The sequence below is a fragment of the Megalobrama amblycephala genome, linkage group LG3, assembly GCF_018812025.1.
Source record: "Megalobrama amblycephala isolate DHTTF-2021 linkage group LG3, ASM1881202v1, whole genome shotgun sequence".
Classification (NCBI taxonomy): Eukaryota; Metazoa; Chordata; class Actinopteri; order Cypriniformes; family Xenocyprididae; genus Megalobrama; species Megalobrama amblycephala.
This window is the reverse complement of record NC_063046.1, coordinates 41,753,578-41,780,293: the sequence shown is the minus strand read 5'-3', so window position 1 is coordinate 41,780,293 and position 26,716 is coordinate 41,753,578. Positions and strand designations below refer to the sequence as shown.

Here is a 26,716-nt window from a genome sequence, read left to right as displayed (position 1 = left end):
CAATCTGAAGCCATATCCTAAGAGAGTTGTTAATCATAAAGTGGGATCCTGCTGAAGCTTTAAATGTCTCTGGGGAAGCAAGAAGCAATGAGGAGAGAGACCAATTTGAAGCGCCCTGCTCAATCATTATCCATGAAGGGATTTCAGCTGAAGAACTGTCCGGGCATGGGTCCTGGCTCTAAGTTAAGTTAAGGCTCTACAATTGTCAGCCCAATAGTAATGTTGAAAATTTGGCAAACCCAAACCCCCCAGTGACCTTTAGATATTCTATGTGCTTTGAAGCCCTAGACAAATGGCAGCACAATAGAATCTAAAGTTTTGAAAAACTTTTTGGGCAAATAAATCGTTAGATTCTGGAAAAGATACAAGAATCTAGGTAATGTCACCATCTTAATAGCATTCACATGCCCCATCATAGACAGTGGTAGGGTCCTCCAGCATTTTATATTGTTCTTTAGGTTTTCGAGCATTGTTAAATAATTAAAGGATTAGTTCACTTTTAAATAAACTTTTGCTGATAATTTACTCACCCCCATGTCATCCAAGATCTTTCTTTCTTCAGTCGAAAAGAAATTAAGGTTTTTGATGAAAACATTCCAGGATTTTTCTCCATATAGTGGACTTCAATGGACACCAAATGGTTCAAGGTCCAAATGAGTGCAGCTTCAGAGGGCTTTAAACGATACCAGACGATGAATAAGGGTCTTATCTAGCGAAACGATCGGTCATTTAAAAAAATAAAAATAAAAAAAAGTTTAAGTTTTATAAGCACAAATTCTGTTCTGCGATGTGCGTTCATGACGTTACGTAATACGCAATTACGTTGAAAAGGTCACACTTGACGTAGGCGGAAGTACCGACTCAGTGTTTACAAGTCAAACGGCATTTACAAAAAAAGGTAAAACAACAATGTCGGACGATTTTGAACTTCGAGGAGAAGATGAGTTTTTCGCCCTGCCCTACCTTTTTGAACCGGAATACACAGAGAAAGAAATTAGACAGATGGAAGAGACTGCTGCGGCGACACACAGCTCTCCAGCATCGGGCAGACGAAGATCTAACGAGACGTAGTGGTGCACATGTGGCAAATGCCAACCATTGCCAACAGAGGAAGAATCTCAATGCTGCCACGACTGGACCATTTCAATCCCGCCATTAGAATCAGTCGGTGAGTCCCTGTTTCCATCTCGCTGCATTTCCGGACAAAATGGATTTCCACCGTTACTGAGCAACAGCATTTTAAGGGGATCGCACACCAGACACGAAGCTCAGCACCGTGCCGCGTCTTTAAAATTCGAACGCATTGTTTTCTATGAGTGTACACACACCAGCGGCGACATTCGGTGCCTGTCTGCGGTGCCCAGCTACAACTCAAAATCCTGCCATGCCACAGAGCGCCATGTACATTGTTTTACATTAAATGTATATTATATTTCTCTCAAATTGTTGTTAATGTACATGCTGTCTTCACCCTGTGCTGCAAGATACATTAGTTTTACATTTTTAGTTTAACAGCTTGAATAAAGTCTAAAAATGTATAATAAACATAGCCTTTTCTACTTTTGCTTTGTTGTGACATTTTTCCATGTACACTAACCTACACTAACAAAATATTAAAGCAAAGGCTTATGTAACGTTCCCCTGTTGACGTAAAACACTCCCATTGTGCAGCTCTTCTATCAGGAGTCGATTCAAAATTGAGCTCGCGTAATGTGCGCAGCCGGTGTGCAATACATGTGAGTTGTCAGAGACACGTCGCTGCGTGGCGCCGAACTTCGCGTCCAGTGTGTGACCCCCTTTAGAGGTGTTTTTGTTCTGATGGAGAAGGGTATGACAGTCTGATGACACTGACAACACAGGATGGAAGAACCATTAGTTGTTTTACCTTTTTTTGTAAATGACGTTTGACTTAGTATTTGCATGTTTAACTTGTAAACACTGAGTCTGTACTTCCGCCTACGTCAAGTGTGACCTTTTCAACGTAATTGCGTATTACGTGACGTCACGAACGCGCATCGCAGAACAGAGCAAGGCGAGCATTTGTGCTTATAAAACTTAATTTTTATTTTTCTTTATTTCTTTCTTTCTTTATTTATTTATTTATTTTTTGAATGACCGATCGTTTCGCTAGATAAGACCCTTATTCATCGTCTGGTATCGTTTAAAACCCTTTGAAGCTGCACTGAAACTGTTATTTGGACCTTGAACCGTTTGGTGCCCATTGAAGTCCATTATATGGAGAAAAATCCTGGAATGTTTTCATCAAAAACCTTAATTTCTTTTCGACTGAAGAAAGAAAGACATTAACATCTTGGATGACATGGGGGTGAGTAAATTATCAGGAAAATTTTATTTAAACGTGGACTAATCCTTTAAGCTTATATATATCCTTAGGTACAGTACAGTCCAAAAGTTTGGAACCACTAAGATTTTTAATGTTTTTAAAAGAAGTTTCGTCTGCTCACCAAGGCTACATTTATTTAATTAAAAATACAGTAAAAACAGTAATATTGTGAAATATTATTACAATTTAAAATAACTGTTTTTCACAAAAAAATTTTTCACAAAGTAATTTATTCCTGTGATGGCAAAGCTGAATTTTCAGCATCATTACTCCAGTCTTCAGTGTCACATGATCCTTCAGAAATCATTCTAATATGCTGATTTGCTACTCAATAAACATTTATGATTATTTTCAATGTTGAAAACAGTTGTGTACTTTTTTTTCAGGATTCCTTGATGAAGAAATGAATACTTTTATTCAGCAAGGATGCATTAAATCAATCAAAAGTGGCAGTAAAGACATTTATAATGTTACAAAAGATTAGATTTCAGATAAACACTGTTCTTTTGAACTTTCTATTCATCAAATAATCCTGAAAAAAAATATTGTACACAAATATTTTGTACAATTGTACACATTAAATGTTTCTTGAGCAGCAGATCAGCATATTAGAATGATTTCTGAAGGATCATGTGACACTGAAGACTGGAGTAACGATGCTGAAAATTCAGCTTTGCATCACAGGAATAAATTACTTTGTCAAATATATTTAAATAGTACACAGTTATTTTAAATTGTAATAATATTTCACAATATTACTGTTTTTTACTGTATTTTTAATTAAATAAATGTAGCCTTGGTGAGCAGATGAAACTTCTTTTAAAAACATAAAAAATCTTAGTGGTTCCAAACTTTTGGATTGTACTGTATATTAACTCCAAGATATTTCAAACTATTTATTGGCTATTTTAAAAGGTAGAGTATGCATAAAATTTGGAATGATGTTGTTTGTCACAGCCAAAAATTAACTTTTTTGCCATTTTACTGAGTAACCGGAGAGTTTACCAAACGTTTCCAATAGATTTAGTAAGAGTGGAATAGACTGTTCTGGGTTGCTGAGATAAAGAATAATGTCATCTGCGTAGAGGAAAAGTTGGTGATTAATTCTACCTAAATTCAGGGGCAAAATTAGAGGGCTCTTTTTAATTGCAAGGGCGAGAGGTTCGATTGTGATTGCAAAAAGCAAGGGCGAGAGAGGACAGCCCTGACGAGTGCCTCTGTGTAATTGGAATTGAGGTGACTTGTAAAAATTAGTAAGAACAGAGGATGTGGGATGGGCTTATAACATCTCCACCCAAGAGGCAAAGGTATCACCCATATCAAATTCTCTAATCACAGCTAAAATATAAACCCATTCAATTTGGTCAAACACCTTTTCTGCGTCTAGGGCAAGAATTGCAACGCTAGCTTTAGATTAAAATCTGGTATATAAAATATTCATTAAACGCCTGACATTAGAAAAGGAAAAACGGCTAGGAAAAAAACCAGATTGGTCAGGGTGAATAATTTCCCCAATGCAGTTATTTAATCTATTAGCCAAAATCTTAGTAAAAATTTTAAGATCAGACTTCAAAAGAGCTATGGGTCGATATGATGAAGGGTCAGTTTCTTCTTTACCTTTTTTAAGAATTAGGAAAATATTTGCATCATACAGGGACTGGGGGAGTGTTCGCCAAATGAATGATTAAACATCCTCAACAACAAAGGAGAGAGCACATGCACAAATCTTTTATAAAATTCAATCCCAAAACCATCTGGGCCAGGCGCCTTGCCACTGGGGAAAGGTTTAATAGCATCTAGTATTTCCTCTACTGTTATGTCTGCATTCAGAGCTGTCTGCTCTATGCACCCCAACTTTGGAAGAGGTAATGAATGAAGAAAATTAGCTAATGCTGAGGGGTCAGAATGACCCTTTGATATGTATAGTTTTTTGTAAAAATCTTTAAATGTATCATTGATTTCACTTAGTCTGGGTAAACCCAGGCTGATCTGCCGGCGATTTGATTTCGCTCTGCAACTCAGGCTGGAAACCTGTGCATTCATTTCTGCTGCGCTGTTACACTTTTGCGGGAACCAATCACAGACTGGCTTATCCACCTTGCTCGCTATTGGTATAACACGATGACGATAGAGAAGCGACGGCAAGCATCTGATCTACCCGTCTCTCGCACGACCGTCACTCCAAAATAACAATGCACAATCACAGTGAAGCCGATTGTGTTAAGCATTTACCTTATCTGAGAGAAATGTAGCAGAGCGTTGATCCGACAGTCTCTTCATAGGAAGATTACAAACAACGATTAATGACACACAATGATTCTCTGCTGTTATTTTGGTGGTTTGCTTCACAATGTGAGTACAGGACTCTTTTACTTCAATGCCCCTTAATGGTAGACAATATTTTTATTATTTGCTCTATATGTTTCGTCTCCCTGCTTCTTGAATCTCGCGCCGCCTGAGCTGACTGGGATTCTTTTTGGTTGTCATGACAATGACGTAGTTTAGGGCGGTTATATTCCGCGTTCATTTACACTGAATCAGAACAGTATCAGAGTCGCCTTTTAAACTCTCGACGATGCTGAATGACTTCTTTAGTTAGCAAACATATACCGATCACTTTCATGTTTTTTTGCACAACCTGCAAAAATCGCTCAATGCCGTTGCTGCTTCTGCAAACCGCGGATCAATGCTACAAACCAATACAAACTAACCCTGCGTCTCAAAGAGCTCCCTAGTTCCCTAGGTCGTGAATCAGTATATCATGCAAGTGAATGTGGCTGATTCCCTGATCAGTGCCCTGACTACTGAACTAGGGAGCTGATTGAGACACACGGTAAATCTGTCTGGAGTTTTCGCATCGCTCTGCAAAGTACGTCACCAAGATCGTCGATCTGATTGGTTGAAGGACTATCCAATTGCGTGACTAATGCTCGTTGATCACGCCTCTTGTGCAGTAGGAAATACATAGCAAACTCCCCAGACCAATGTTCAATTTTAAATTGAGCTTGGTCTGGTGATAGCCAGACTAGATTTCACTGGGATTTGTTAAAACAACACCATTCATGTTCTTGATTTTATGAATTGCTCTTGTGGCTTGTAGCCCCCTCAGCTGGCGAGAAAGCAATTTGTCTGGTTTATCCCCAAGTTCAATCTGCTTTTGCTTGACTTTTAACATCATATTATTAACTTGGTTTGAGAGAATCAAGTTATATTCCAATTTAAGTGCTGTAATTTTAATATTCCAGTTCTTGAACCACTTTGCTACCAAAAGCTCCACCAAGAAATTAGGTAACACTTTATTTTAGGGTCTTTTATCTAGTTTGCTTATAGGCATGTAATATTACTAGAATATTGGCTGTTTACTAGTAATTATTAAGCACATATTAATGCCTTATTCTGCATGACCTTATTTCTTAATCCTACCCAATACCTAACTTAACAACAAACTTACTAATTATTAATAAGCAGTAAATTAAGAGTTTTTGAGGGAAAATCATAGTTAATATTAAATATATGTTCCCATTAGTTCAACATTTAAGTAGCTTTTATAAACTTCCCTTAAAAAACATTACTGGTGTGCATCTTGAGACAAAACAATGGCTCTGACATATTTTAAGATATGTCAGTGCAAGTTGCTTTCAGTTCAAACAGCTCAAACATGCATTTTAGTCTGGAACTAGGCTTTTAAAGGGATAGTTCACCCAAAAATGAAAATTATCCCATAATTTACTCACCGTCAAGCCATCCTAAGTATATATGACTTTCTTCTTTCAGCCAAACACAATCTGAGTTATATTAAAAAATATCCTGGCTCTTCCAAGCTTTATAATGGGAGTGAATGGTTCCTTAGACTTTGAAGTCATACGGATCCAGTGGGTTCTGAAGCAAAGCAATGTATAAAAAACCCCCCCATATTTATGAATTTATAAACTATAATAACCAGCTTCCGGCAAACATCTGACTTACGGTGGAAGTATAACATCTGACTCGACGCATGACGTATTGATGAAAGTGGAAGCACAGAGGATAGAGCAAAACAAAACACCGGTCATGAATTAGAAGTCTAAAAGGAGAATTTTTAAAGATAAATGTTGGAGGAGCTTGAGTTTGTTGTCCAGCCCTATTTGTTTGAACCGCGAGAGGCGTCTACTCTCACCTAAGCTTACGCTACTCCTACATACTACATCATGCGTCGGGTCAGAGGTCCCTCTTCCGCCGGAGCTTGACTTGTGTACAGCAGTTAACGTAAGCCAATGATTATAGTTTATAAAATTATAAATATGGATATTTTTCTAACAAAAACGCATCACTTTGCTTCAGAAGGCCTTTATTAACCCCTCTGGAGCCGTATGGATTACTTTTATGATGGATGGATGCACTTTTTTGGGCTTTAAAATCTAAGGTACTATTCACTCCCATTATAAAGCCTGGAAGAGCAGGATATTTTTTAATATAACTTCAATTGTGTTTGAAAGAAGATAGTCATATACACCTAGGATGGCTTGAGGGCAGTGGCGATGCTACAGAAGGGCCAGGGTGGCACTGGCCCACCCAGATTAATGGCTGGCCCACCCAATCGAAGGTGCCAGAATATTTCGTTTTATTTCCAGACACTACTTTGGTCTGGAAATAAGCATCTGTTGTGAAGGCCTATATATAATTTGAAAAATGTATTATTAAAACTACATATAATATATTTTTATTTTGCGCTGGTAAACTTAGCTTTCCAGAGTCGCGACAGCAGCTGTTTGCAGCTTGCATCACTGTCCATGAGTCGTGCTTATAATAGCCTATGTGTGCCGGTTTGTTTCATTTTTACAGTGATTATTTATTCTACAGTAACAATTTATTCTACAGTAACATATTCACCTGTGTGTAAACAAATTCTACAAAATGATGTGATGACAATTAAATTAAATCGAGCTTTAAGGTTCAGTATTGTGTCCTTCCTATTATGACATTAACTCTCCAAACACAGCTTTGAAGAGCTCTGCTTTCAACACAAGTTTTTCCAGTAAAGCGTCTCAGGTTACGCATGTAACCATGGTTCCCTGAGAACAGGGAATGAGACGCTGTGTAAAGACACTATGGGAACGCCTCCACGTGAACCGGTGTCTGAAACGCATATCCAATCTCAGCAATATCATATTGACCGGCGACAGCCCATAACATCATCACAATGCGACCCGATAGTAAATAAGGGGTGCCCAGATAACATGTCATCCACTTATCGTCTGAAGGGACTGTAAGCAGGCGGGCCCCGATGCATGGCAAAGAGATGCAGTGTCTCGTTCCCTTTTCTCAGGGAACCATGGTTGCATACGTAACTTGAGACATTCCCTTTTGAAAGGGAACTCAACCCTGCGTAAATACGCTAGGGGAATGATATAAGCACACCGCCATGCTGAGGGGAGTGCATGCCAACGCAGTGGCAGTTAGGGCCTGTTAGGGCCAACTAAATGATAGCAAGACTAGCTAGCTGTCCAAAGGCCTGCAACCCTGGGGTTCACCCACAGGAAGGCCTGCTAATACACAGGGAAGCTTGCTAGGGCCATCCATCTAATAGCAGACTCACTAGCTGACCAAAGCTTCTTTTTTTTCTTTTTTTTTCTGCCAGTTACCCACATTGCTGGGGACTCGCCATAGAGAGGCCTGCTAAGGTCTACTATCTGAAAACAAACCTACACGCTTCGACCAGAGAACCCATACTGCTGGGAAGGCCAGCTATATGGCAGCCAGTTCAACACAGCTAAATGCAGCAAATCTCCAGGTAGGCCCATTTAAGGCCAACGACCTGATAGCAAGACGTTGCTCTAAATACCCAGAGGGGACTCGCCTGCAGGGGTCTGCTAAGGCCACAACCAGTGGCAAGTCTTGCTGCTAGTGCAGTACTGGGGCCTGTTAATCACTCATTGTCTAACAGCAAGTCTAGCTAGCTGCTAAACACTCCCCAAGAGACTGGGGTGGTCTAACAGGAAGACCAAACAGGGCCTAACTACGTGCCAAACGCCTCTGCTAGCTGTCGCAAAACCCAAAGTGCTGGTTACTACTCACAAGGGCCAACTATTCGGAGCATGTCTTATTGCTACCACATCCACCTGATGAGGGCTCACCACAGAGAGGCTTGCTAAGGCCTACTATCTGATAAAATACCCCAAAGCTACCAGAAACCCATTTCATGGGGGCTGTACACAGGGAGGCTCTACCTGACAGCACATATGCTGGCTGCTAGGAGCCCAACATGGTGGGGACTCACACTGAAGGGAGGTCTGTAAAGCCTACTGCCCTATAGCAAGTCTAGTAGCAAAAATACTGAATAAACAGCGCCTAAGCCTGGGACCTATCACATTGCTCACAGGCAGTGTACTCAGTAAAAAGCACCTTTTACCCTCTAAGCGAAGGGAGTACAACATATGCCAAATGCCCTACAGGAGGCCCATTTGGGCCAACTACTCCAGACGAACACAAAAGTGAAAGTCACGAGGTAAACGATTTCAGTAAACGAGGCTTTGTTACGTCATAAGTGTTTTGAAATTTCAGTGGTTCATGTGACTTTGGCAGTTTGATACACGCACCGAACCACTGATTCGAAACAAAAGATTTGTAAAGCTTCAAAGCTTCATGAAGCAGTGTTTTGAAATCAGCCATCATATTAACTTGCTGTCAATGCAGGCCTCATGAGCCATCGGATTTTATAAAAAATATCTTAATTTGTGTTCCGAAGATGAACGAATGTCTTACATTATCAATCATACATTGTCTGTAGAAATGGAGTAATGAATGTTTAATGTGTTTTTATAATTGTCATGTTTTTATCATTCCATTTTCTGAAGTTCACAGCCACTCCAGAGTCAGTGCCGTAACTATTTTCATTGCAGTGTGTGCATGATTAGAAAGTTTACTGTATGGATGTGTAGCAGAGGAGGTGCTGATGTCAATAGGCACTCACACAACTCATAGAGCTGGTACTGTTTAGCACACGTCTATGGCATGTCCTTCTCCATCCCCCTCACACACTCACTCGCGTGAACTGGATCCAGTGGTCACATTCAAGGCAAAGCGGAGAGTGCTGTGCGCGTGTGTGTTATCGTGTGGCAAGGCGATGCCACGGTTACTGAGAATCCATTGTCACACATCTTGACTGTAAGATTACAGCATTCACAGGCAGACAAACCAGATAGACAGTTTCCATCCACCACTTTTTATGTGCATTTTGGGATATCGCATAAAAAAAAAGATGAATGGAAACATGGAGCATAAGAGACTTCTTTCAAAATATTAAAAAGTCTTATGGATCCCAAACTTTTGAAAGGTAGTAAAAATATGTAAATAATGTATATACATGAGTAATGTGTATGTTTGTTTCAGTCGACCAGGTCAAGTTTACCCCTCCCAGGAGGAAAGAGACTGAACCCTATCCTGACCTGGTCAGTTTTATTGTTCTCACATAGTAATGTTCTCTATGAGCCAATGAAACACAAACCATATCTTTCACATTGTCATAATTCATGGTTATCGCTCAGAAAAAAAAAAAAAAAATGTTTATCTTAGGGATCATGTGATGATTGGAGCATATCTGGAGATGAAGTCACCGTAAGTGTTGATTAATTGAAACTGACTTATAATTGCATTATGGTTTTACACAATTTATAACCTTTCATTTGAACTGTATTCATTGCTGCAGGGGTCTTTTGGAAAGTGTAGAGGAGGAGTTACAGCAGAGGTGAGACACGCTTATGTTCTGGCGCCATCTTGTGGAGTTGCATATATTGCAAAAAAAAATACACCCTTTTAATCTTAAAAAAAAAATATTAGTAAATGTTGAGATCAACATTAAATAGGATTAATAAATGCTGTAGTAGTATTGTTCATTGTTAGTTCATGCTAACTAATGTTAACAAATGAAGCCTTATTGTAAAGTGTTACCTTAAAGGAATAGTTCACTTAATTACTCACCCTCATGTCGTTCCACATCCGTAAGACCTTTGTTCATCTTCAGAACACAAAATGGAGATATTTTTAATGTAATCCGAGAGCTTTCTGTCCCTCCATAGAGATCCAGGGCACCTACCACTTTCAAGGTCCAGAATGGTAGGAAAGATATCATTAAAGTTCTGCATGTGACTCCCGTGGTTTAACCTCAGTTTTGTAAAGCGACGTGAGCGCTTTGTTTGCTCAAACATAATTTATCACTTTATTTACAAAAAATATTATCCAAAGCATGTTCATGCAACAATGTTAGCTCTCATGTGAAGACAAAATGCATTGTGGTGCTCTCTTGAACACTTGCGCATGTGCGCTGTGTTGACGCGCTAGTCTGAACAAGCATGTGTTGTGATGCTCTCGTGAACGTGAGTTGCAGATCAATATTTTCGTAAATAAAGTGGTAAATTTTTTTTTTTTTGGGCACAGGTAAACATGTCGCTTCATAAAATTGAGGTTAAAACACTGGAGTCACATGGAGCAATTCTTTCCTACCTTTCTGGACCTTGAAAGTGGTAGTCGCGCTGGATATATGGAGGGATAGAAAGCTCTCAGATTACATTAAAAATATCCTCATTTGTGTTCTGAAGATAAACAAAGGCTGCATGTAGCTGGCCTTAGCAGGCCACCTTGGAGGCTAGTTCCCAGCAGTATGGGTTCACTGGTAGAAGGGCGTAAGTTTCCTTTCAGATAGTAGACCTTAGCAGGCCTCTCTATGGCGAGTCCCCAGCAATGTGGGTAACTGGCAGCTAAGAAAAAAAAAGCAGCAGCTTTGGTCATGTGGAACAACATGTCGGTGAGTAATAAATGGCTCGTTTTTCATTTTTTTGATTTTTATCTTTTATTGAATATTCTTTGGTTTCTGTTATGTGTGGAGATAACATGCAGATAAATAATTTGCACCATGAGTATATGTATGTGACAAAGATCTTTCTCTTTCAGGAGTTTGACAGTAAAAAAGGCTCTCGTCTGGAATTTGAGAAACCTCATGATTAATGATTAATTTATTAATTTATGATTAAATGAAAATGAATTTAAAGATGTAAATGTTTTCTGATGTTGCACAGTGGAGTAAGAGAAAAAGTGGACTGTTCAGCCCACCACCCGTCTCTGCTACGACATCACTTCCTCCCATGAGCTCCTAAGACTCTCATGTGGAGGACAAGGACCTAACGCTTCGACCTAGTGCTACTCTGTGCCCTGAAACTGTATTAAGCCCAAAACCAGGTATTACCATCTGCACATACAAGATGCATGGAGAAATTCACCATACAAAGTTTTAAAAGATTTCTCTCTTTGTGTTTTGTCAGTGCTGTTGAGGTGTTCGGCTAGTCAAGATGTGCGGCAGTGGTGCAGTGATCCTTGTGTTCCTGATGGTAAAGATACACAGGAACAACAGAGGACTCTTACAAGGACTCTCAGCAGAGACACGGCTCTCTCCCTGGAGTGGAGCACCATGAGGAAGAAAACAGAGGACTCTGTGAGTTACAAAATATTAAATGTTACAAATAACAGATTTACACTTATGTATGCTTATATCCCATACATGTCTCAGCTACATACATTTCCTTATTAAATCATTTATCAATCACAATGTCAGACATGAAGAATCTTTGTACAGATTTTGTATCTTTATCTCATTTAGGGCCATATTTACTAACAGCTTGCCCCAGCGCAAACCCTCTTTTGGCGTTAAAAACTGCTGTCAGGTTTGACTAAAGACACACAATGAGAAATTAGCAATGAAAAGATGTGGGCACAGATATTTTGAGGCTGACCTTATTGCATATGAATTTGTTGGAGTTTACCTATCAGAGCATTATATTTATAGGCAGAGAGTATTTAAATGAATCATGCAATGTGATTTACTGAGGTTTGTGGTTGTTAGTTCAGTGGTATTTGCTCCATTATTTACTGTCCCCCCAAAAAAGCATGTCTTAACCAATTTTGCACCTGGCACAACACTGAATTTTCACATTATTAGTAGATCACCTGCAGAACTTTCCACTTCCATCGGGACTGTTATTAGATTGTGGCCACACACAAATTTGCCCTGTTTGGTAAATCTGGCCCTTTGTATTATATTTTAGTATTATATATTTAATAGCCATTGAAAAACCTACATCAGCCAACCACTATTAAGTAGTTCTTTAAATTAATTTAATTGGTTGAAACATTAATAGATGAAATATTTGGATGTTAATGCATTACATCTAGCACATTATTGTGTTAGTGTAATGCTAAATGTTTCAGCACCATGGACAGAGCTGAAACACATTACGTATGTTATTTAAAACACATTGTGTCACTAAAAGCATTACTGACTAAAAGAGACTAAAAGAGATCATACAGAAGCTGTTTCTTGTTATTTTAACCTTTAATTCATAGAGAGCCTATACTCACGGACTTCCTCCCACTCCCCAAGTCTATGTAAGTTTAACCACCTAATTGTGCCTTTTAAATGTGTTAAACCTGGCTATTGCTAAATTAGAGTGTGACAAAATACATAATAATACATAATTAATGACTAGTTTGTCATTAATGCACTTCTAAGCCCGGTATCTATATGTATGAACCTAAGAATTTATCTTAAAGCAGTAGTTACATCTGAACATTTTAATACTTCATGTTGCACAGATGGGGGTCTGTTTTACCAAAGTGTTTAATGGATGTGCACTGAAAATTCACTGTGCAGAGACATGGGTTTTGCCCAAAACAAGAGGTACAGATTTCTGATTTCTTTAATGAAAACACAATCTCATTTAAATACAGATTGAAAAGCTTTCTAGTGTCAGTAATACAGTATCAGAATCATATTGTGTTCTGTTGGATTTGATTTCTAAATAATTTTCCCATAGATCAGTATTTAATTCTGGGGGCAGAGGAGGGTGTCTACATCCTTAACTTGAATGAGCTGCATGAAGACACCTTAGAAAAGGTATCTGCATCTGTGTGTATGACAACATCATGATTTAGTGTTTGACCCAGTACCTGTTTCTGTCATAAAGTACAACATGGATTATAGAGATACATCTTATTTTTAAAGGTTAATATGTTTTACCTCCTGTTTTCCACTGCAGTTGCTTCCACAGAGATGTACTTGGCTTTATGTCATGAACAATGTCTTAATGTCCATCTCTGGTACGTATCATTTTTACAATTACATGGTTGAGGTTTCTGATATTATGGTGTGATACCAGTAACAGCCATACAGTTTAAGAAATTTCAAGCTCAGAAATTACAAACCGTGTTTGTTAAATTTCTAAAAAAAAAGATCAATTAAAGAACTTACTTGCTTAGACACTATTTTTTTTAGCCAAAAATCTAAAATGAATACTAATTTTTCTAAATTTTGAACATAAGTTGCAAACCTTTTTTTCAAAACTCTAAACTCATGTGCTTAAGTAGAAATCAATCAGTTTTGGGGAAAGTTACCTTTAAAAGTAATATTACAATATTGCCTTACTCCCTAAAAAATTAACTAATTCTGTGACTTTTTATGAAAGTAATATTACGTTACTTTTTTATCGTTTTTTTTACCTGGGCTCAGATTGCATGTTTGTTTTTTAATAATAATAATAATAATAATAATAATAAAAATCTAGTTATATTTTTGGCAAATATAAAGGCCCTTTCACACCATAAGTAAAATGAATAAGTCTCAGGCTGAAGGAAATGCAAATTCATGCCTGTACAGTAGAGGGCGCAGCTCAAAAAAAAGTTCAACGCTTTTACTTCATCAATAAAAAAGAAAAAAGAAACACAAATGTGGTTTAACTAAAGTAATTTTTGCTTATTAGTATGGTTGAATTGGATCATCGAAGGTCAGCAGCAAAGACAATAGTTATTAAAGTGAGATTAAATACATAATTTTAAAAGTAATGCGTTACTTTACTAATGACATGAAAAAAGTAATCTGATTACGTAACTCGTGTTACTTGTAACCCGTTACACCCAACACTGAAATCAACAGTATTAAACATGACAAGACAATATTTTTAATAGAAATGTTTGTTTTAAAAGTTTGTGGTTTGTAAAATAAAGTCATTACATGAAATTGAGAAAAACTGTAAAAGATAATGTCTAGAGTACCTCAGTGGTCTTTAAACTGCTATTCTATTCTTATTCGGTTCTATTCTACTCGTAGGTAAGTCCTCTCAACTCTGCTCTCATAGACTGACAGCTCTGTTTGAGCAGCGAGGACACTTACAGAGGAAACAGAGTCACTTGTCCCTCGGCACCAACCGCTTCACCGAACGGATCATCCACAGGTCACATAAACTGAAGACTGACACCTTTAATTTAATAAATCAGCTTATATGGTGTTCATTTGCAACTCAAAATAATCTTTTCACAGGAAGTTTGCTGTGTCAGTGAAGATCCCAGACACTAAGGGCTGTCGAAAGTGCATTGTGGGTGAGAGCCATTTCTTGCCTCACACTGGATCAATATTTATTCATTATATCCTGATGCGTATCTTTGCTGACCTCCTGTAATTGGCTAAGATGGAAAAAAACCTCAATGATAATGAGTGCAGGTCATGAATCTTAACTGCACTTATGCTTTTAATGAATCATCAGCTTTTTTGCTTTTTTGCTGATCATAATTACAGAGGTCATAAAATGTAGTTTGCTATTGGGGTACGGGGGCATGCTCCCCCGAGAAAATTTAGATTTCCTTGGTGTACATATGTGCATTTTTAAGACGTTAAGACCAACAAATTGGATAACAATAGCTTTAAAACCATGTCAACAAATACATGCATGCACAGTTTTGAGGCAGCTTTAATCGCATGTTTGGCAATTTCATTTTCAAACGACGGTCATTGCTCATAGTTTCTATTGCGCTTTATTTAAGCTATAATAAAGTAATTATGCAGCGTGGATGCATGCAGCGTGCGCATGCAATTCTTGAGTGCGCGCCACGAGCACAGTATAACGGCTGATTGGACATTTGTGTTATTTTTCTGAGTTTTACCGACATAGCCTGACAACATCTCATCTGACCGCAGTTCACTGTTGTTCAACTGAAGCTCCCTTGTCGTCATCTGCACCTTTTACGCGCTCGTTTGACTTGCGCCTGGCGCTGAGGCGAAGTCGGAATGTGCGTGTAGATGAGCGCCACCCATTTTCCATAAAGCACACTCCCTCTCCTACAGTGACTGCTGACCTGTGAAACACAGCGGGGTAACCACAATAGCAATGTGTGGCAACAAGAAACAACATGTCACAATCAACTATTCAGTACAGCCTAGCAGGCTATCAAAGAACACCACAAACACAAAGATATATAACAACAAAACTCCCCCCCCCCACACCCAACAAAGGATACAAGGTAAGGCTGCAGGCCTATTGCAGCTCGTAGTCCATCAGCTTGACTGGGAGCCGACGGAGACGACCAGACCGCCGAGGGGTCGGCATCGGGATGTGTAACTTCGACGGGGATGCACTCCTGCTCTCGCATAGGCTACTCGTGCTGCTAACAGGCCCGACGGGTGATGATGCTGGCTTGGCTATTGCCAGAGGAATGTCAGGAACCGGTGGAGGAGAGCTCGCATCCAGACTTTCACTCTCTGAGTCTGCATCATCTTCAATAGGCACCATTTGCTCAGGGACAGACTCAACTTTGTAACAGTCACTCAGTCTGACCCTATATGATCCGCGTCGAAGTTGAGAGCCAGTGAACTTTCGAATGTTGCACCATGCCCCGTCAGTATTTAGCACAAGATATCGACTTCGTGCCTGGGACTTGTTCCGATCACTATACAAGTACACTAGATCACCTGGGCCAACATCTGGGCATGCTGTGAACTGATTCGATGGTGATTTGGCCTTATTGCTGTGGGGATGATTCACTAGACATTGTGCATGCTGTTGAGTAATTAACTCCTGATCATGGACTGGTAACTGTTTGAGAGAGAACTGGTCACGTTGTAACAGCATCTCCCGAGCTGACATGCCACGTGATCTGATACGGCTGTTTAACTGAGCAACAGCCACAGACAAAAGAAGGGGAGTGACAACCTGACAGTGTGGTTCCAAGCGCAAAACCTCACCCTGCAGCTCCTGAATGGCCTTTTCAGCAACAGGGTTTTTGTTGACATTTTTGGCTTCGCCCACCTCGATGGCCAATCTGTGCTGGGCGAGCACCTCGTCATTTGTTAATGCTGCGAATCCAGGCGCTGGGTCAGTCCTGACCACAGCCAATGGACCATCGAGTGGACGGAGACCGATGCACAGGCTTATGATACCATCCCGCAACGTCTCTTTGCGCTCATCTGCGATTAGAAGGGCGGCCGTGAAGGATGTCACACATTCACGAACAACTAGGATGAGCTGACGTGCGCGTTTTAACACATCAGCTGCAAAGGAGGACCCCACAGCCTCAGGTGGGTCACAACTGGATTGTTCCACCGCAAACGAGGGGGCTTCGCCAGTGCAGCACATTGATGGCAACCCCTACTGGTATGTTGGATAGCTGCCTCCAAATCCAACGCATAGAAGTAACGGCCGACCACGAGTCTCAACTGATGTGCAGAAGGGTGATTCAATCTGATGTGCAATGACATAAGCAAGCCATGCAACACATTCCTTGGAACGACAATGCATTCGGAGGAGCTCACCAGCGGTGTCTGATGGCGTACGATTAAGAGCCCATCTTTGGCCAAAGTGGTAGTGTTCAAATAACGTTTCACATCTTTGGCATTGGTTACTCTTTTGGAGGGGCGTGTACCTTGGCGAAGATGTGCACACACCCTACGGAGGTCTGGACACGCCGCCTGTATGGACAACCATGATGCTCTGTTTGAGAAGGGTATCTTCTGCACACCCTGCATAATGTTAACAACATCAGAACGGCGCACAACCGAGGCCATGCAATCCTGGACAAAGCCACACACCTGACACGTGGGGCTGTTGCATTCTACAGCATTGCGACTAGCATAATCTGAAGGGAGAATAGCGGCTTCAGCAACATGGCGGACAGAAACCTGGAAGCGGCTTGCGGTTGACAAGAAAGTGGTGACTTGTGGACTTGCAGAGAACTCGCCCCTACATAACTTCTCAAAAGCTTGCACACACGGTTTGCTGTCAGTGAGGACACACGCTTTCTGTGTAGACTGGATGATAAATGGACCAAAGTGCTTTAATGCAGCAGCTATAGCCAGAGCTTCGATTTCACACGGGAGCCAAATGATCTGGTTTTTGCGAAGTTTAGCACTAAAGTAGCCAGCCACCAGTAATGTCCCCTCACGTGTAACGTACATTGTTGCCCCAAGGCCTGGGTCCATGAGAGCACCGTCAGTGACCATCCAAAGCTGGTCGTCAGGTCGCGGTATTGTCGAAGAATTGGATAAGCTCATCTGACCACACAATTGCAGTTTTCGACTCAAGGGGGGCAAGGATGGATGCGCAGCCCTTAAGTACACGTGCGAAGACTTTATAAGCACCAATAAAAGATCTCAGTCCACTAACGCAAGTAGGGGGGGTGCATGAGGCTAGTGTGGCAATGCGATGTGGACTAGCGCTGATGGTGCCTTGGTTCCACACCCATCCCAGGATGTTGGTCTGTGCAGGAGCAACAACTGTCTTTACAGGGGATAAACATAGGTTGCATGCCTGGAGGGCCGCTAAGACTCTTCTCCAAACCGCAAGCAGCTCTTCAAAGTTGTCAGCACCACAGTACAGGTCGTCTGCAATTCTGGCCACCTGTCCCTGTTGAATTAAGTCACCAAGAACCCGACAGGTCAATTCTTCCAAGGCAGTTTCTGATCCAGGCATACCCATAGCACATCTGGCATACACCCGGATTCCCTTGAATGGCGTAACTACTCCACAGTACTTCGTGGAGTCCTTTGAAAGGGGTATCTGATAGAACGCTTTTGTGAGGTCGGTTGCGACAATATATCTCCACTGAGCTATCTGACGCAAAGTGGCATCGACGTTTGGCATGAGCGAAATTTGTCACTGATGGCTGGAGTCATTACGCTGTCTGGGTCTAATGAGATGAGGTCAGAAAACAGTGTCAGACTGGAGTTGGGGGCAAATGTCTGTGGGGCCGCAGACGGGGCCTGTTTGGGTAGTGGCTCTGGGACATAAGTCATGCGAATGCGGCACACATGATCGTTTCTCTTAATACCCTGCGGTGTGTTAGTCAAATTGGGAATTCTGATTCTACCGGATATTCCTTTATACAGGGCAGGTGCAAGCCACTGTGTAGAGGCATTATGTGGCTCAACAGTGAGCTCCTCGCTAACGTTCACCAGCTCGCCTGGAAGTTCAAGCTCAACAAAGGCCAAACAGTATGAGATGACGTAGCACGGAGGACATGAGCTCGCCTGACAGCGTGAGTATCCCCCTCAGTCCGTCTGGCACCATACTCGTATGTGTTGGACCCTACACAGACCTGGTGTCTAGCAGGGCGGATGGAGATGTCATTACATTCCATAAACGGTATGCCAGCGAGAATATCAGAGTCTAAATTTTCTACGACAAGCCCTTCAAAGTAAAGCTCATGTCCATCTCTGTGAAAGTGGGTGTGTGTTTCTCCAACTACCTTTAAGGGTGAAGAGCCATCTGCCTGGTGAGCTGACTGAGTACTGCTGGTGACCTTAAGACCCAGTCTGTTAGCACAAGCTGCTCTTATCATGTTTCCCGTAGCACCACTGTCGATGGTCAGTCTGACTGGGGCATAACTATGGAAAGCATCGAGGCATGGCGACTGCATGATACGAACGCGCTGCACTGCCATCGGGCAACACACGGAGTCATCGTTGCCATCATCAGATTCACCCTCTGTGTGACCCGACGAACCTGCCACTTGCCGTGCTTTAGCAATGAATGCCCTGTCGTGAGGAGGCAGAAAGGGGCATTTACTGAGAAAATGATTATCTGGTCTGTGAACCTCTTTACACAGTGGACACGACTTCCTGGATCGACCCAGAGACGTCAGTCTCTGCCTTGGAAGGCTGAACACCGCAGTGCGCATTGTTCTGGCATCCTCTGACGACTGAAGTTCATCCAGTAATGAGCTGAGGGCTTGGGATATCTCTGGTTTTATAGACGCCAGTGTACGTGAACGTAATTCAGTACCGTACCTCTGCTTTACGAGTTTTGTGCTCGCTGTGTATAAGTCGAAGCCATGTGAGAACAATGATATTTTCCTTTGTGGGGGAGAGTTCTTCATCCTCCACAACGGGTACACCTCCATGAGTAATGCCAGAGTCTTTGCGGAGTAAATTGTCCTCAACAAAAGCCATTAGTCTCTGGTATAAGTCCTCCGGGCCCTCATTGGACTCTAGTTTAATAGCAGCAAAGTCAATGAAATGAGCGCCAGTGGACTGAAATCCGAAGTGTAGTCTGATTACTTGCCATATATGGTCAATGCAAGTGGAATTCTTAACAATAGTATTGCGGGATATGACTGGACAGTAATTAGCGATCTGCCCCAGCATAAGCTCAAGCATGCTAACCTTTTGTTGGCGCGTGCGTCGTTCAGCTGCAGGAATTTCCTCGTTATCGTCCGTGAAACCCCTATATGGCGAAGCCCTCGTCTTCTTTTCCCAGTTTACGCCGTTCATTAAAAACGGGGCAAACTCAGTGTCCAGTGATAGCGTATAAACGAGGTTCTGACGCCAGTTCTCAAAGGAGTTCACTGTCTCGACTTTAGTGAGGCACCACTGCTTCGGCGTTCTGTGTGTGTTCGCCATGGTTACGGCTCGCGTCTCGTCGGCAAAGATAATCCGCTGCTAGTTTATATGCACTCATAGCGTGAACTGATCTCACGTGAGCACAAAGAATACATTTAAGGAGTGGATTCGGTAACGCTGCCACCACGCCAGTGTGTAGATGAGACACAATGAATCGCCGACTCGAGAGGCTGGTTAACACTTGCTTTAATGGCGACAACAGCCGGAATAACAAGCTATCACACACACACCCCAAACCCCGCCCCCGGCGCTGACGTGCCATGACACCCGGGGATCAGACGTCATACTCCATACACTGGCGGAGGCTACGCGCAACACATGAAAAAATCAAACCAATAAGTCTAAAAACAGCTATTGCATTCTATCGCGCAGCATATGCATCAGTGTAACAAATCAACATAAAGAATAAAAAATCGCTCAGAAATCTGGGGGCCTAGGAACCGGTGAGCTGATGATACTGCGCATGCGTGTAATTTTTCAAGAGAATGAAAAGCACGTTAGTCAAGTTTTGTTGAACATCGGACAGTGTGATAATATGAAACATACTGGAAATATGTTTATGACTTAATTCAAAATACAAAAAGTTTATTGTGCTTTTCCAAATACACCATAGCAGATTAATAGCATAAAATACTGTACATAATACTGTACATAATAAACTACATGCCAACAAACTAATGTTCAGAAATAGTTCTACAAATTTATTTGTCTATATTAATGTTATTTATACAATATAGTGAAAGTTGTGTAGTTGTGCTTTCAAGTTAATTTTTTTTAAAGATTGGAAACATTTATTTGTTTCATAAATAATCCATGGACAGCTTATTTAATTTCTAAACAAGGTGATATAAAGATAAAAAATGACTTAATACAGCGAGAGCAAACAAGCGACTCTTTTTGAATCGCTCTCGCGGTTCTCGAATCTCAATCTCGTTCTCGAGTAGAACCGGTTGCAACAGTTTTCGGATCATCAGTCCATAACCGAGAACCGCTTCTTTCGGACGTGTCCGATTTGAGAACCGATGAGCTGATGATACTGCACATGCGTGATTCAGTGTGCGATCTAAAGCTACAGAACAGTAATGACTGTCACAGCACCGGCTAACTAAGACAACTGATGCTATGAGAGGACTCGAATGAGGGGCCAATCTGGCGAAACGTAAGTTTATTTAGTGATGGGCAGATCGAGGCTTCGTGAAACACTGAAGCAGTTGAAGCAAATGTGCCGTAATGATTCGAGGCTTCGAAACAATCTGACACCCGTCTCCACGGTGACCCCTAGTGGTCAGAACAGTGTAAATGCAATAAAACTCAGGCCAAACATGCAATAATGCATTAATAATACTATTTAATAAATGTATTGCAAAAGTTTTATTGAAAGTAAAATCAATCAAATGGAATTAACTAATCATCTAATAAGATTAAATATAGATTGTCTGTATAATATTCTTTTATCAATTTTAAAGGCTTGTTTCTCTGTTCCATGGCTCAAGCTAAACAGGCCAATAAGAGATTAATAACTACCATTATTCATTTTAATTATTCTAATGTATAATTAAAACATCTACAAATGTATAAAACTGATCGGAGATCAGGTAAAACCATAGGGTAAAGCCCTAGACACTTGTTCAATAGTTCTCAGTGAATCTGCATGATTCATGGGCTCACTTTATCATCGCCCTCTACCAGTGGCGTAACTTTGTTTTAAAAAGTGGGTGGGACAGGAATGTGTATGTGGGGTGGAGTGGGGGGTTGTAATTGTATTATTACAATAATAATAATAATAATATGATATTAAAATTAATATGACAGTTTCTTCCTTACATCAGCTATAATACAATATCTCGAGAGTATGTATATTAGTTAATACATACATGGATCCGCAGTTGAAAATGGATAGTCCTGATGGACTGGAGGCAATATTTTCGTTTAGCATGCAAGAGATTCTGGGTTCGAATCCAACCATGTATGATTTTTTTTTTCTCTCATTAAAACCAAAGATGTTCGTCAGTGATTGTATATTAGAAGAAGAAGAAGTGATTGTATATCAAGAGCAGGGACACGTTTATTTGTATCTTGTTTTGTGATTCAACGTAACGAATAGAAATCTCTGCAACAGTTAAGCGATAGATTGAAGCGCTCGTCCGTGTGAACACTGCTCAGTGTGCACGAGTGCCAAGAGAACACAGTTGCGCCTCTGATAACAGCGACAACGAGCACTCAACATGATTTCAAAAACAACACATCCCAGCGCCAGATCGCCTATTATTAACACAAATTGATAATCAACTAGAGGTGTTTCTTTTGTATTAGATATCCGCGAGATGCCGCGAGATGTTTCAAAAAGTGGTGGGGACAATATCGACCCTTTCAAAAAGTGGTGGGGACATGTCCCACCCGTCCCACCCGCGAATTACGCCTATGCCCTCTACCGGTGAACCATTGAAATTTCGAACTTTGAAACGTTTCGAAACAGTGACGTAACGAAGCCTCGTTTACTAAAATCACATGACTTTAGCAGTTTGATACACGCTCCGAATCACTGATTCGAAACAAATGGATTCATGAAGCTTCGGAGCTTCATGAAGCAGTGTTTTGAAATCGGCCATTAGTTTATTTAATTACAAATAAATCGTAATGTAAGCGCATCATGGTTTCTGCTCTGATGAAGACTAATTTATTCACTTTATAACTGTAAAACTTTGTTTGCACATCACTGCCTGTAAATGTCATGTGTTTGGATGCTTTAGATGCAAAACTAATTGTAAGAAATGCTTCAGATTATAATGTTTTAGTTGACTAATGTTATGATTACTGACTTTATATATTTGAATGTAAGTTTTTTTCATCCCGGTGTTGCAATATATTCGGTTCCTGAAATATTCTGTTCCACTGGGTGGCGCTTACGCGAATATTCATGATATCCTCCTTTTGTGGGCGTGTCCTTGAGACAACGCGCAAGCGAATGGAACTGAAAATATTAGTAGACGCTTCTCAAATCGCATCGGTTTAATGGATTATTTCGAAAAGGTAATAAAATATTCAATGTTAGCCAACAGTTCACATGTTCAAAGCTATGTATAGTTTGTGTAATATGATAAATCGTCTGAGCTATTTTGCCTGATTGAGTACAGGCATTCAGATAAACAGAAGGATACAGCAGAGCAAACATAAGCGAATGACCTTGTTTTACACCGATGTGTTTTCTGTTTAGCGTTTTTATTCGCGAGGCTTTAAAAAGCTTTTGGATAGTTTGATAGTTTGCTTCCTTCGTTGTCATTACTTGGGTAAAGTTGGTTTCACACATTCGGACTTCTGATAAATTCAGACTTTCCAATAAATGTGCAATAAATTAATGCGACATGATATTGACAACCAACGATTGTCAACTTACAACATTTTTCACAGTCGATCAAAATAGGCAAGTGTTGATTTAATGGCATATTTACTTGTGAATGTCCACTGAATGTCCAATGTAGTGTGATTAACAAGGCTATTGAATACGGATGTCTGAATGTGCGAATATAAAACCAACTTTACCCAAGTGTTGTCATTCTGTGACTAGCTACTGCATAGTGTTGACAACTTGAAATAAACCTCTACAAATGTATCTGTGACCTAATAAAAAGTATATAAGCTATAGCCTGGTGTGAATATTCTGTGTCATCCTTAATTTCTTGATTATTTGGATATTTTCAGTGTTTATCACCACAGTAAGGCTACCCTTATCAACTCTAAACTACAAATATTTCCCGTTTTCTCATACTTTACTGTATATCATGACAAATTATCATTAAAGTCAAACAAGCAAATGCACACTTGATGTTATTTGTCACATATTTTTGTTGCAAAGCAACAACAAAATTTTTCGAAAAATCTGAGTTTTTCACTTTCAGCAAAAAAATTTTCCCCAGCAAATTTCTTAAAGTATTTGTACAAACAAAAAGATTGAACAACTGAGACATAAACTGAACAAATTTCACAGACGTTTGATGAACATCTGAAAGTCTGAAGTGGCACCAGCTTCTTTAGAGCATCTCATCCTCAGCACCAGATTTGCAGGTCTTGCTGTGAGATGTTACTCCAATCTTCCACCAAGGCATTTCAAATTCTCAAACATGTCTGGGGGGACTTATGGTTACATGTGGTTTGGCACTGGAAGGACAATCAGCTGTCTTTCTGTCTCCCTTTACCACTGTCTCAGGCATCTTACATTACAGACGTTGCAGTTTATTGCTCTGTTCACATCTGCAGTCCTCTTGTCTCCTGCAGCAGGAATAAGGCACGTTCACACAGGTGATCAGAGACACTGGGCTTCTTTATTCTGGTGTTTTTCAGAGACAGTAGAATGGTCTCTTTAGTGTCCTAAGTTAACTGACCTTGATTGACCTATAGGTGCATGTGCAATAACTGAAAAACATGACAGACATTGTTAAAACCCTTTCTAAAGATCTGTAAAGCTCATTTGGATTGTACAAAATTATCTTTAAAATATTATCCTGAAAATTGACTTTTCTTTTTTGGTGTTTTTTTTTTAAACAAATCATATAAATATTAATTACATTAAATGTTATAACAAGTACAGTAGTAATTGCTATGAATGTAACTCAAATTGAAAAGACATTCAAAACAATATGTGAAAAGAAGAAATGCTAAATGTGAGGTTCTGAGGTAAATATTAAAACAGGGCCTTGGCACTCGGGAACAGCCTTCATTATGTCTGGATCACACACTGTCAGAGCTATCCAAGACTTCAGCTCTCACATCCAATCTGAAACAGACAGTGACTTTACAAGATGATGAGTATGATGTGGAAACATCACAAAAGCAAAACAAAACCATATGACATTGGTGATAATAACAAGTATAACGTCATCTTGTAAAGTAGCTGTCTATTTTTCTGTGCATTTGTGCTGTATTACCTCACAGAAATAAATGTTATTATTATTATCAGAATTATTTTATTTGACTGCTTTTTAAATAGTTTTAAATCAGTTAGGTCTACATAAGGTTGTTTGAGTAGCCTATGTGTTATGTTTGTCACATTTCAGGGTTTTGTGCTGCAATATCCTGCCTTGCCAAACTTTAAATATAATAAAACTAAACTATAATTTCCTATCATAATTATAATATTTTGAACAAAAATAACATTATTTAAGTAGCTGCTGGCATGAAGACTGTCATCAAAACAAAGTTCCAAAGGTATATTCCAAAGGAATATTTTATTACCTTTTCGAAATAATCCATTAAACCGATTCGATTTGAGAAGCGTCTACTAATATTTTCAGTTCCATTCGCTTACGCGTTGTCTCAAGGACACGCCCACAAAATGAGGACAGTACCGTCGCAAGGGCTGTGCCAAGTGTGCGACCGCACAGGGCCTCGCGCCTCTAGAGGGCCTCGCACCTGGCCTGCATTTTATGTAGTTTGTCTATTTTTTATTACAGTTTTTCCACCAAACATCGATAATAAATAAAATTCCTCTGTCTCGCAATTATGTATGATCAAGGCCACATGAAAAAAAAAATCTGCAAATATTTATTATTAATTTTCGAATTTTGATATTACGTTCTACGTGCTCGCGCCACTATGAGCTGCTCACTCTGTGAGGAAAAAATGTCGAGTGCTGCACGAGAGCGCTACCGATTTCGTAAACACGAGTCGGGTGGCGAGAAAAGGAAACGAATTAAAAAGAAAGAAGAATTTCAGAAGTCACTGAGAGGATCGCTGGATAAATTTGTCAATGCCAATACTGGATTACAACGATTTTATTGCTGAGTTTGCAGCAAAAAAAGGCAAGGAAAGTTACTTTCACCTAATTCATTCAGACTGTAGCCTAGTTCATCTCATATGAATTATTGTTTATAGATAAATGTTTTCAACCATCATATTAATTATTGTTTTTAGTTAAATGTGTTCAACCAAATCTAAACATTCCAAGGTTTTTTTTTTTTCTGTATAAATGTCAACCAATTCAAAATGTGTTCAGCCTGCAGCTGCAGAAATTCTTGACATAAATCTATAGGCCTAATGTATATTCTTTGTCTCTATGTGTGTAAAAACTCATCTGAAAAATGTTTCTAAAATCGGAATGAAATAGGCTATAGCCTTTAGCCCTGAATTATTGAATTGTAATAAGCTGTCTGTCATTCATTGTCATTGTATGTCATTGTTCAACATGTCAAAATAAAGTGACAGCTGAACTGATGTAACGCCAAAGTTCAAAGTGTAGCCAATGATTTTGTCTGAGCTCTATGAATAAAAAATAAATAATAATAGGCTATAATTAATATTTTCTTATTTTGTTGTCTTAATTTATCGTTTTAGTGTAGAATGAATAAATCTGTTTCATTGTTAGAATGAAGTTTAGTCTGGTCTGCCTCAGCGGTCTAACAGCGCTCGCCACTGTCAATGAGTGAGATGGCCAATCAAATCCAAGAAGGCGGGTCTTACTGTCACAACGCAACGAGAGTTCGTGGAGAGATGCAAGTCTGTATTAGACAACTGTTTTACGGTAGAAATGTTCAGCGAGCAACTGTAATAGGCTATCTATTGACAGACTATGTAATATAGTGATGCAAACTACTCAAATTTCTATGAAATTTCGCCGTTTTGAATTGAAATTATGCCATCATGATTCATGTCAATAATAAATGAATGTGACAAGAAACGTTTGCGTTTTC

General features: G+C 39.9%; 1 protein-coding gene across 1 annotated transcript; it reads left to right on the top strand.

Annotated features, from left to right (window-relative positions):
• The first annotated feature begins 12,970 nt into the window (after positions 1-12,970).
• Positions 12,971-14,943, top strand: LOC125265332 (mitogen-activated protein kinase kinase kinase kinase 2-like). The gene is made up of 5 exons (XM_048185471.1): positions 12,971-13,049; positions 13,186-13,265; positions 13,408-13,468; positions 14,475-14,598; positions 14,685-14,943. The coding sequence occupies exons 3-5, from the start codon at positions 13,441-13,443 to the stop codon at positions 14,821-14,823; spliced, it is 291 nt and encodes a 96-aa protein (XP_048041428.1). The 5' UTR covers positions 12,971-13,049; positions 13,186-13,265; positions 13,408-13,440; the 3' UTR covers positions 14,824-14,943.
• The last annotated feature ends 11,773 nt before the right edge of the window (positions 14,944-26,716 follow it).

What these genes read in the sequence shown, in the direction of transcription:
- LOC125265332 (XM_048185471.1), top strand. Translation starts at nt 13,441, where the DNA reads ATGAACAATGTCTTAATGTCCATCTCTG. An exon ending in TGTCTTAATGTCCATCTCTG is followed by an intron (nt 13,469 to 14,474) that starts GTACGTATCATT and finishes TTCTACTCGTAG; the next exon opens with GTAAGTCCTCTCAACTCTGC. An exon ending in ACCGAACGGATCATCCACAG is followed by an intron (nt 14,599 to 14,684) that starts GTCACATAAACT and finishes ATCTTTTCACAG; the next exon opens with GAAGTTTGCTGTGTCAGTGA.